We start from the raw sequence: 12424 nt of genomic DNA on the forward strand, positions 1-12424 counted from the left end.
CGAGAGGTGGCACGACAGGGAAGGGGCTGGTGGTCCTCCCCTGTGGCTGGTGTAGTCACTGGAAAGAACAAAAAATAGGAGGCTGGTGGCTCTGATATTTTGGCAAAAACCAGGAATGAGTGGTGTTGCAGTGGATGGCACAACTGGGAGGGTCCAACTACTCGACTGAAAACCGAGAAAAAGATGGCGGCTGTCGATCAATTCGACAGGAAGAAGAACAAGACGAGGAAGATGGTGCATGTACAGGCGAATGGTCGTCCGGTAGGAAGGAGGTGGTGCGGCTGAGGTTGCTCAGGGAGGAAGAGGATGTTGTGGGGTGATGTGGCACCCGACTGAGCAGGGTGGAGCTGGGCGACCTCAGGCGGGTGCTGGCGCAAGGGTGGTGGTTCGGCTGCTAGGGGCGGTAGTGAGGAGATGGGGTTTTTCTGCAAGGAGATGGTGGCGTGGCTCACTGGAAGAGTGGAGGAGGGTGGGTCAACCCTCTCCTCAAGTCAAGGGAAGAGCAAGACGACAGTGAAAGAGTGAAACGGGAGAGAAGAAGGGTGGGTGAGGAGAGAGAAACGTGTGAGTGTGCGAGAGAGTGAATAAAACATAAATGAGAGCGCATGGAGAGGGATATTTATAGGAAAATTTAGCAGGGAAAATTTAAAAACTAAAAAAGGGGGAAATTAGTTTTGAAATTTTGAGAGGGGAGATTGAGTTTGAAATTTGAGTAGGAAATGCATTTATTTGCATTTTAAATTTAGGAGGAAATTGCAGTAGAGTTTTAAATTTGATTTTGATGGGGATGATGTGATGTTTTGGGAGGATAGGTTTGGATGGGATTTGATGAAGCCTATTTGGCTTTCATTGGATCCAAATCCAATGTACTTTATAATGAGGTCCAATTGGGTCTTCAAATGGATCTAAAATCAAGTTTACTTTATATTATATATTTATTAAGATCCAATTAGCTCTCTATGTATCTAGATTCAATTTCATATTCGATTTGAATCTCAATATGGATCTAAACCCAATTTAGTTCTAGTTTGGATTGGGTCAACCAAATAGATCCAATCCCAATTGATGAGGTTGGATCCTTACCTAAATCCAAACCTAATTTAGTTTTAGTTTGGATTGGATTCATCAAATGGATTCAATCTCAGTCATGTGGGTTAATCAATTTGGATCTCTTCCTAGATCAAAACTCAAATAGTTTAAAGATCCAATGGATCCTATGTATTTAAATAAGATATTTCTAACTTACATTCATATGAGTTGTCCCTTTTGGATCCCTTATTGAGATCCAAACCCAAATATAATTTTAAACCTCATAAATCCCAATTTTAATTTATCAATTAATAATTAATTATTATAAATAACAATAACTTGCTAAATATTTAAATTCGCCTGTGTAGACCAAATATCGAACAAGTAAATTCCTTAATATTTTATTAAAATATTCACTAATTTTTTTGGATATTATAGTTTGGATGGTTGACACCTCTTGTGTTATATTCTATTCTGAAGATCGATACTTAAGAATAAAGGGTCGCTTCCTCCTTATTCATTTAGAGAGACTTAACCCTATTTGAGGGTCGACCCCTGGTTCAATAGAGTCGACTCTTTTTGAGTTTCTTTCTCAATGTAAGTTTTACTTGGAGGTTAACACTTGATGAGTTGATGATCGACTCTTCTTGTTTGAGAAATGATATTTTTGGCCAAGTAGTTTTTCAACTGATTTAATCTCGTACTACTACCTTGTGATGCTCGTGTTGTGTAATTGGATCACATTGAGGTGTTTGTTGTCTCACCTCTTCGATTGATATTGTTTTCAGGCACCCAATGGTACACAGATGTGGTAGCGGACACATGAACATTCATGGATGTTGACTTTTGTACATTAATGTATATGTTGATAAACATTTTGTACAAGATACATTTTGTAAAATGAATGATCTTTATGTTTTGCATAAGTGTGTAATTGTTTTGTGATTTTGAGTATTGGTTTGGAATTCTGCATTCAAAAATGAGTTTTTAAAGAAAGAATAGTCTTGTGTTATGTTTTCAAAAAGCGAATTTAAGGAAAAATAAAGAACAATCTTATATTATTTTACCTTAATAAACAATAGGATTTTACCTCAATAAATCTTAAATTTTTATGTTACATGTACATTATATATATATATATATATATATATATATATATATATATATATATATATATGCATACATATTATATATATATATACATACATACACATCGAGCTAATGCCTAATTTATAGGCCCTAGTCCAACCCAAATACCATGGTACAGGTTCTCAAACATGGTAAGAAATCAATAGTTACCAGCCTGAATCCTTGAAGGAGTTATTTATGCTTCAAAAACAAAAGAGGGAGTCCACAACTCCTCTCAAATCCATTTCCCTTGAATTTTGATAGTTCTACTCTCCCCAACTCCTTGCAACTCCCTCCTACACTGGTTCCCAAATAGAGGGTTAGGCTTCCAAACACAGATTCACACACACCAGAGGCTTCTTGACTCCAAAGTCAGCTACTGTGTTGTTTTTATTATATATTTATTTGCAGCATAAAGACACTTTGGTTGCATAAGGTTCAGGGCAACAGAGTTGGCACCAACCACCATTCAAGGTCTTGTAAGTGAACTAGTGGGGTTTCTAAATTCATGAATATTTTGTTTGCTGAATCAGATTCATCCATCCACACACGTCTAGGAGGCCAATGAAAGATATTATTATGTTAGGCTACAAAGGCCAGTACTTTTGCAGATGTGGAGCCCTTGACTATGTCTCATGGAATCAACACGTTCTAGATTAAGTTTGTTTACAAATGAAACAAGAAATTTCTTTAAGGCTATGTTTGGGATCTTTGAATTGGAGGTTGTGTTGTGGTTTTTGCCATGCTCTCATAGTCACTTGCTGTTTGGAAGCAGTGGCTATGCTGAAACAATGGTGTTGGCAGGTCCAACATCACATTTCAACACCTTCCATGAGAAGATGTTTTTGGCAACTCTATCTCTTAACATCACACATTGATAGAACAATATTTTGACAACACTGAAACCGTGTTTTCATCCCATTCTGATGCTCCTGTTTGCCAGCAAGTTGGGGAAGCTTTAGCTTGTTAGGAATTTGACAGTATGAAGTCTCTTCACTTGCAAGTGGGGACGTCATTCCTTTCTTGATAAAGAAAAGGGATAAGATAACTTTAACTTTTGTTGTTGGTCCACTCAAGACTTGATTGAGACTGCTCAATGATGTTGAGACCCCTGGATGTAAGAAGAGAAGAATATATAATTCAAAGAAGAAAGCAATTTGGAGATCACTTCCTTTATGAAGTACTTTTTGAACTTTGATGATGTGGAATAGTTCCATATTAAAGAATCACAAAATGGTGGTGGGGTTTATACCTCACTTGGTGATTCAATCACTTGTTCCAAAGAACCAGGGGATGGGATGGTTACCACATACACGTGCGCGTGCGCACCCGCCGTGTCATGCCGAGTCGGGCCGAGTTAGGGTTCGGGTTTGGGTAATTGGCCCTTTAGGGCCATATCAATTATCTAAGTCCAATGGTCTTAGTAACAGGTAACAGATCTCTTCCATGTTTTTAGTATCCGTTCAGGGATTATAAAACGTTGTTAGAGGGCTACGGTTATGCAGACGCTAGTGATTCTCGAGATCTTTTGGTTTTTCTCTCTCCCTGTTCTCTCTTGCTTCCCTATAAGTGTTTCCCAGAAAGGGGAGTTCTGCAGCAGTCGTTCACATAGATTATTTTCGAAGGGTGATCTACCATCGGAGTGCACCAATCCAGATCGCCGAGGCTATTGTATCCTGGAGGAATGACACCTGACCATTTTTGCACCATATGTGGAGGTGAATTTTCTCTAAGGAGAGTATTTTTATAAGCCTTAGCCTATTATAGAATATTAACATATTTTTATTGTTGTTCTTATTCTGTTCTATGCATCTATTTGATTTATTGCCTTCGTCTAGATTTTGGTTTAAAATGAAACATGTCATGCGTGAACCCTGTTACAGTTTGAATCAATTATTTTATATGCATATCATGTTGTATTGTAATCTGATTTGCATTATGATAATGTATTTGATTGTAGCAGACTTAGAGAAGATTCTAAGCATGTCAATCTCATCTAGTTTTATACCGAAAGTAGACATGTCCGATATGCCTGAAAAGTTTGTCGATCAAAATTTTAAGCACTGGCAACAACACATGAAAATCTGGTTCACGACTATAGGCTTGATTTATGTTTTGGAGTTCGAATGCCCTATAATTTTTTATATTAATCCTGATCCCGTCACTGTTATTGCGGTTGTAGAGTGAAAAGAGAAAGATGATATATGTTGTGGTTGCATTCTGTTGGCTCTGTCCAACACTTTATTCGACGTATACAGTTCCTCATCTACCACTGTTAAAGCCCTATGGGATCAACTTAACAAAAAGTACAATACCGAAGACCAAGGTTTTGAGAAATACTTTGTTGCCAAGTTTCTGAAGTATCAAATGGTTGAGGGCAAGTCGATCACTGAACAAGCACATGAGTTTCTGCTATTGTTTCATAGTTTGGTTGAGGCTGATATGAAACTTTATGAAATCAAGTCATGACTATCGTAAAAAAAATTTATAAGTCTTGGGTAGACTTTGACATATCTCTCAAGCACTGTAGAGAAAAGATTTTCCTGGATGATCTTATGGTAGCCATAGCCATTAAGGAAGAGCATAGGAGTCAGAAACAAGTTGTGATGCCAACTGAACAACCTAAAGTGAATATGATGACCGGACCATTTAAAGGCAAGAGACAAAAGGTTAAACCTACAATGAAAAATCAATTCAAACCCAAGGACAAAATTCAGAAAAAGACAAAGAACAAACCTTGCTGAAATTGTGGACAGGTTGGGCATTGAGCCAAAGAATGTCCTTCTAAGAAGGCCAAGGCTCATGGGACCACAGATGGTACTCCTCAAGTCAATATGGTGACTGAGGTCATTGGGACCAATGATGGGTATGTTTCTGTTAACCCTCAAATCTATCATGTTTATGAGCCAATTGAGTGGTTGGTTGACACAGAGGCTAATGTGAATATTTGTGTTGATAAGTCTATCTTTGTCTCTTATCAGGCTTTTGCAGGCAGATCCATGACTATGGGCAACTCCACGACTGTAAAGGTGTTGGAGATTGGATGCGTAGACCTGAAGTTTCCTTCAGGACGGGTTCTATTTCTACACGGAGTGCACCATGTGCCTGTAGTTAGAAGAAATATTTTAAGTGGTTCATGTCTAGTTAGAGAGGGTTATGAATTTAACTTTAAATATAATAAAGTTATTACATTACATTTTGAAACATTTATTGGCAATGGGTATTTAGATGATGGTTTGTTTAAACATCGTGTTGAACATGTTTGCAATAATAAATTAGAGAACGATATTTTTTTTGATTCATTGTCTAATGTTGCTTACAATATAAAATCATCTTATTTGTGGCATAATAAATTGGGTCATGCGAATTTTAATTATGTAAAACGCATGATGAACTTGAAGATGATTCCTAAACATTCCATAGATAAAACTAAAAATGTGAAATTTATGTGTAAGCAAAACAATGTAGGAAACCATTTCATGCGATTGTTAGAGATTCTGAAATATTTGATTTGGTGCACAAAGATATATGTGAGTTTAATGGAGTGTTAACTAGAAATTATAAAAAGTACTTTATCACTTTTATAGATGATGACACTAAATACTGTTATGTGTATCTGCTAAAATAAAAAGATGAAGCTTTTGATAAATTTTTATTTTTAAGAATGAAGCAAAAACACAAACGGGTAGAAAACTTAAAAAATTGAGGTCTAATAAATGAGGAGAATATACGTCTAACAAACTTGATGAACATTGTCAATCCGTTGGCATAGTTCACGAGTTTACCACTCCATATTCTCCTCAATCTAATGAGATTGCAGAAAGAAAAAATAGAACCCTAACTGACATGATAAATGCTCTATTTAGGAGATCTGGATTATCTACCTATATATGAGAGGATGCTCTGAATACGGCTTGCTATATTCTGAATAGAGTTCTCCAGAAGCATAAGGATACTAGCCCATTTGAACTCTGGAGAAATAAGAAATCTAACTTAAAATACTTCAAAGTGTGGGGGTGCCTTGTGAAGGTACTTGTCCTAGAGCACAATAGGAAGAAGCTGAGTCTTAAAACCATAGATGTTGTCTTTTTAAGTTATATAGAGAACAACTATGCCTATAAGTTCTTAGTAATTAAGTCAAAAATATCTGATATATATGTAAACTCTATTATTGAGCTTCGAGAAGCTACATTTTTTGAGGAAGTATTTCCCATGAAAGTTGGTATACCTTATAATCTTTCTTCTTTAGATGTACCTTCAACTTCTGGTTTTATTCTCGAACATGTAGAAATGATGACAGATGTGAGGGTTGTGTCATCTTGTTCCCACACTTGACCAAATGAGTTCGAGGAAGTGGTTGAACCAAAAAGGAGCAAGAGACTACAAATTACCAAAGATTTGGGAAGTGATTATATCACTTACCTTATCAAGAATGATCCTCCTATTTTCCAAGATGCAATGGCCTCACCTGAAGCAAGACATTAAAAAGAAGCCATAAAGAGTGAAATGGACTCCATTGTCTCTAATGACACTTGAGAACTTGTTGACCTCCCTCGTGGTAGCTCTACTATTGGGTGAAAATGGATCTTTAAGAAGAAGTTAAAATCAGATGGATTCATTAATAAGTACAAGGCTAGACTGGTTGTCAATGAGTTCAAATAAAAAGAAGAAATATATTATTTTGACACATATTCTTCAGTTACTCGAATGACCACAATTAGGGTGCTTATTGCATTGACTTCTATTTATGATCTCTCGGTCCATCAAATGAACATGAAGATCGCTTTTTTACATGATGATCTTAAAGAAGAGATCTATATGGATCAACCTGAGGGTTTTGTGGCTCCTGGTAATGAGAATAAAGTTTGTAGACTTGTTAAGTCATTATATGGACTAAAACAAGTTCATAAACAATGGCATGAGAAATTTGATAAAGTTATTTTATCATTTAACTTTGTCGTCAATGAATCTGATAAATGTGTTTATTGCAAAGTTAAAAGTGATGCATGTATCATTTTATGCATGTATATAGATGACATCCTATTGTTTAGTTTCAATATGGGAATTGTGAATGAGACAAAGTCATTTCTTAGTAATAAATTTGATATGAAGGATATGGGTATTGCAAATGTGATCTTAGGCTTAAAACTGTTTCGTTCAATTAATGAAATAACTATTTCTCAATCTCATTATGTTGAGAACGTACTTGAGAAATTTGGCTATGACAAAGGAAGATCTGTAACCACTTCATATGACTCATCTACTCCTCTTTATAAGAATACGATTGATATTCTTGTGTCTCAATTAAGGTATTCCTAGATTATTGGAAGTTTGATGTATCTTGCAAATTGCACGAGACCGAATATTTCGTTCTATATGACAAAATTAAGTAGATACATAAGTTGTCCAAATCGCACTAATTGAAAGGCATTGGACATGGTACTTAGGTACCTGAAAGACACTATTTTCTTGAGTTTGCATTACAAGAGATTCTCTATCGTACTTGAGAGATATAGTGATGCGAGATGAATAGTCATGAACTCTGGGAGTCATGGCGTAATAGGGTATGTATTTACCTTGGGTGGCGGCGCAGTCGCTTGGAGGTCAGTAAAACAAACCATCTTCTCACGGTCTACTTTTGAAGCTGAGCTCTGTGCTTTAGATATCACATGAATGAAAGATGAATGGTTAAAAGGACTTATAGAGAAACTTCTTTTAATGTGCAAACTAATTCCTCTGATATTTGTGCATTGTGACAATATGACCACAATTGCAAAGATCAAAAGTACTAAATATAATAAAAAACAGAGAAGACACATCCAAGTCAGAATAAAATCGGTAAGGGAACTAGTGTCTCAGTTAGTGGTTGTTGTGGACTATGTTGGGTCAAAGAGAACACAACTGATCCATTAACAAATGGACTAGATAATTCATTAGTCCTGAAATCCAGAGAGGGAATGAGACTGAAACCCATCAGTAGTTCATTTACAGTGACAACCCAACCTATCTGAGTAGAAATCCCACAAAGTAGGTTCATTATGGTAATAACAAGCTATAGGGTGAACTGGATAGCACCTTCTTAATGTGATATTATGTATCTGTGTCTTTTCTCTTGATTAATCTGGAAATGTGCTATAGTTGTAAGTAAAGGAAGAGTGAAAACTCTGAATGGGTTCAAAGCCTTCTAGGCAAGATGTTAGCACTGCATCTCTTGAGAAGCCCACCTATGTGAGTGTGAGTGTGATTGTGTGGCCGTAGTTTAAGAAATTGGGTTATTCTTGAAGTCACTCATGAAACAGGATTCGGGCGCATGACCATTAATGCACTGCTCTAAATATTACAACCAGATCCTTTATCATGTTGTTACTAATGGATACTTCTACACCAAAGGTTCAAGTTCAAGACTTTAGTTCACTTCGTTTCTGTGCGAGTAAAGTTAACCAACTAAGGTAGTTGTTCAAACTAGAAGGTTCCATTACTGAAAGCATGATAGGTCCTACTTCAGATTACTCCATCTTGAATTTTTATTTTCTCCTGCTTTCATTCTTTGAATTTGTGGGAGAATGTTGGATGTAAGAAAAGAAGAGTATATAATTCAAAGAAGAAAGCAATTTGGGGATCACTTCCTTTATAGAGTACTTTTTGTACTTTGATGATATGAAATAGTACCATATTGGAGAATCACAAAATGGTGGTGGGGTTTATATCTCACTTGGTGATTCAATCACTTGTTCCAAAGAACAAAAGGATGAAATGTTTACCACACACACGCGTGCGCGCCCGTCGCGTTGTGTCGAGCGGGTCGGGCTTGAGTTCGGGTAATTGGCCCTTTAAGACCATATCTATTATCTAAGTCCAATGTTCTTTTTGTCCTGCATTAATTATTTTTATTTGGATTAAATAAAGGAAAAAAAATGAATAATGGATCATTTTGTTGACGGGTCACGTTACTTCGTAACAGGTAACATATCTCTTTCACGTTTTTAGTATCTATTCAGGGATTATAAAACATGGTTAGAAGGTTACGGTTACGCAGACGTTGGTGACTCTCGAGATCTTTTGGTTTTTCTCTCTCCATGCTCTCTCTTGGTTCTCTGTGGGTGTTTTTCAGAAAACAGTGTTTTTCAGAAAACAGCTTGAACCCTGTTACCGTTTGAATCAATTGTTTTACATTCATATCATGTAGTATTGTAATCTGCATTATGATAATGTATTTGATTCTAACCTAGACAAACCAAGTGTTTGATAGCACAGGGTCTAGTGTGGTCAATGGGCCAGCAAGGTTTTGTGTCAAGCCGAAGGTGTAGGAACGAATCCCGATAGCACACGGGGGCTATCTACAGCTTCTATCGCTATCTTGGTTGGGGCACATAAGACTGGGTGGTTATGTCCGGAGTTTTACCTTACAGTAACGTAGGAGAGCAGATCAGGTGATCCGTCAAATCACTTTAATTTGACATCTTCACCCTCCATTGATTCATCCCACGAGAACCCACGGCCTTTATGCAATTTGTGGAAGGTGAGGATGCCAAATCACTCTCCTTAAAGTGATTCGGCAGATCACCTGATCAGATCGGAAAGCAGGCCTGCTAAGTGACCCGCTTCTCAGTGAATGTTCCTTCGTCATTTCATTTACTTCTATTTACCAAATATCGTACGAGCTTTTCATATAATTAAAGACAAATTTCTTAAACATTTAATACTTCTATTTACGGTTCCTGAAACAAGTTCGTGATTTTTGCATAAAAAAAAACCCACAGATCATGTACCGCGAAAGAGACGAAAGATCCCGATATCCTCGCTCTGCCAAACGGGGTGCAGGTGCTCCGAGCCGACCTTGAGCCACCGGAACCCGGCGCGCCGGAGGCCGCCGAAGCACGCAGTCGTCCCGGCGCGCAGCTCATAGGAGAGCAGGATCAGCGTGCGGTCGTCGCTAAGCTCCTTGAGGCTCCGGCATAGGTCCGGCACGGCGGAGGCGTCGTAGAGGAGGTCGGACATGAGCACGACGTCGAAGGGCGGCGGAGCGAGGGCGGAGCAGTCGCCGCCCCACCGGAGCGGCCTCACCTCGACCGCGCCGCCAGAGAGGCCGTTCGCCTCCGCGTTCCGGTGTAGGCCCGGCAGGAGCTCTGGGAGGTCCGTGAGAACGACGCGCGACGCTCCTAGCTTCGCCGCCACCAGGCCCGGCAGGCCCGTCCCGGCGCCGAGTTCGACGACGCGCTTGCTGGCGATGGGGAGGGAAGGGAGGTAGTGCGCGAGGACGATGGCGCAGTCCCAGAGGCAGGCTCCCACCGGATCTCGGCCGGAAGCGTCTCCGGCGACGGCGTCGTGGTCGTAGATGACGAGTTGGTTCCCTCCCACCTCCAACTCTCTCCGATTCCCCTCCATTCCTTCCTTGGTCCCTGGGGTTCCTGAGAGAGAGAAAAGAAGAAGATGGTGAGGAGAATCAGAATAAAGAAAATCAATGGTTACCCAAAAGTCAAGGCCATGTGAGAGGATCTTGCCAGTTGTACAGGATTCGTTGGGTACTATTGGAGTTAATAAAGAATATCTGTAATTTTTTTTTTAAAGGCAAGCTGAGGTTAGGCGGACCCCTAACAACGGCTGCCTCATGTAACAGAGGGATTCGATCCTGAGTCTTCAGCTTGACACAGGACCCCGCTTACCACATGGGATACCATCTCTGTGGTACAAGAAGACTATAATTAGCAAGTTGACAACTTCCAAACTGGCAGCAGATAGCCGTTGAGGCTTCTTATACGAACTTTTTTATATTATTCGTTTAGAAAAATTTCAAATATACACCTAAAGCTATAAAAAACACATTGTTAAAAACATACCTAAACTTTTTTATGGTAAATTAAAGAAACGAAGGTTGGTTTATTTCCGTCAAAGTTGTCGTTAGATATATGCTACAGTTACCATAACTTAGGTGTGTGTTCACATTATCACTAGAACTTCAAAGTGTGCTTTTGAAAAAAAAATGTTTTTCTAAAGGTAAATCACTAATTTTATAGAAATGACACAAATATGATCCATTTTCTAACTGCTCCGAAATTTCTGTTATTCTTTCAATGTTCAAAACCGCAAATACCCAACTTCATTTTGACTTTTTTAACCCTCGCTTGAGCCAAACTGGCAAAGTTCGCATGATATGTCGCTCTGCTCGTAGGATAACACAAACTCCCACTTAAAAGGAGTTTCACATGTTTTTTTTTTTAACATTACGAAGGTCGCATAAAATTGTGCGAACTTCGTGTTAATTTCAAACTTTGGAACATCGCACATATGTCATGAAGTTCGTATAAAATTATGTATGAACCTTGTGTTACTTTCAAACTTCGAAACATCGCACATACCTGATGAAGTTCGCACATATGTCACAAAGTTTGCATAAAATTATGTGAAAAATAATTTGGTATAAAAACTGAAACACCACACCACAGGGCTCTTTTTGTATAATTTTTTAGGGTTCTTTGTGGTCTCAAACATGCTTTTCGACGATGACTTTTCTTGCGAAACTTCATCCTTAAGTATTCTGGAATCATCGACAGTGATTTTTTTTCAATAAGCATATATTTAATGGCTAAACCAGTCCTTTTTTTCTAACACTGTTTTTTTCTATTTATTTCTGTGATTCGTATGCTGCTATTCTATCTTCCAGTTTTGTTGTTTATATATTGCGAATCTTGTATAATAAACATAGTATATTAGGCACATAGTATGATTTGATGCTTTTTTTTTAAATATGATCATATATATATATATATATATATATATATATATATATATATATATTTGTGTTTGTTCGTTGTTGTGGATGTTTTTTTTTGTTTCTTATGTAACACCCCAAAATTTAATAAAAGAAATTTAAGTATTTTTTTTTACATATCTAATTGCAAAGCCAACAAAATAGTTGATTTGAAAGCAAATTAAACTTTGAGTGAGTTACAATAAACCCAAACACACACACACAACTGGATTTAAAGAACTTAATTCGTAAGATTAATTCAAACCAGTACCCAATAAATTCAGAGTCTATAAATATTAAGTAAAAATCCAGCTTAATAAAAATAATATCCAAAACAAGCTAGATCTCTCGAGAAAGAGAACGATAATAATCCGTCTGACGCCACCAAGCAACTAGCCATCATGTCAGTGCATACATTATCTGAAAAACTTTAAAGTAGGCGGCAATAAACCACAACCCCCATAGGGTACACCAAACAACATAAACATAGATAAAATCCAAACACAAGAGATAAGCATA

General features: G+C 37.8%; 1 protein-coding gene across 1 annotated transcript; it reads right to left on the reverse strand.

Annotated features, from left to right (window-relative positions):
- Positions 1 to 9821: 9821 nt before the first annotated feature.
- On the reverse strand, positions 9822 to 10562 carry LOC149841398 (uncharacterized). Its single transcript, XM_090004787.1, has one exon. The coding sequence runs from the start codon at positions 10540 to 10542 to the stop codon at positions 9919 to 9921; it is 624 nt and encodes a 207-aa protein (XP_089860913.1). The 5' UTR covers positions 10543 to 10562; the 3' UTR covers positions 9822 to 9918.
- Between the last annotated feature and the right edge of the window lie 1862 nt (positions 10563 to 12424).

This window comes from Nuphar pumila, chromosome 4 (assembly GCF_984573655.1).
Source record: "Nuphar pumila chromosome 4, dmNupPumi1.hap1.1, whole genome shotgun sequence".
Taxonomy (NCBI): Eukaryota; Viridiplantae; Streptophyta; class Magnoliopsida; order Nymphaeales; family Nymphaeaceae; genus Nuphar; species Nuphar pumila.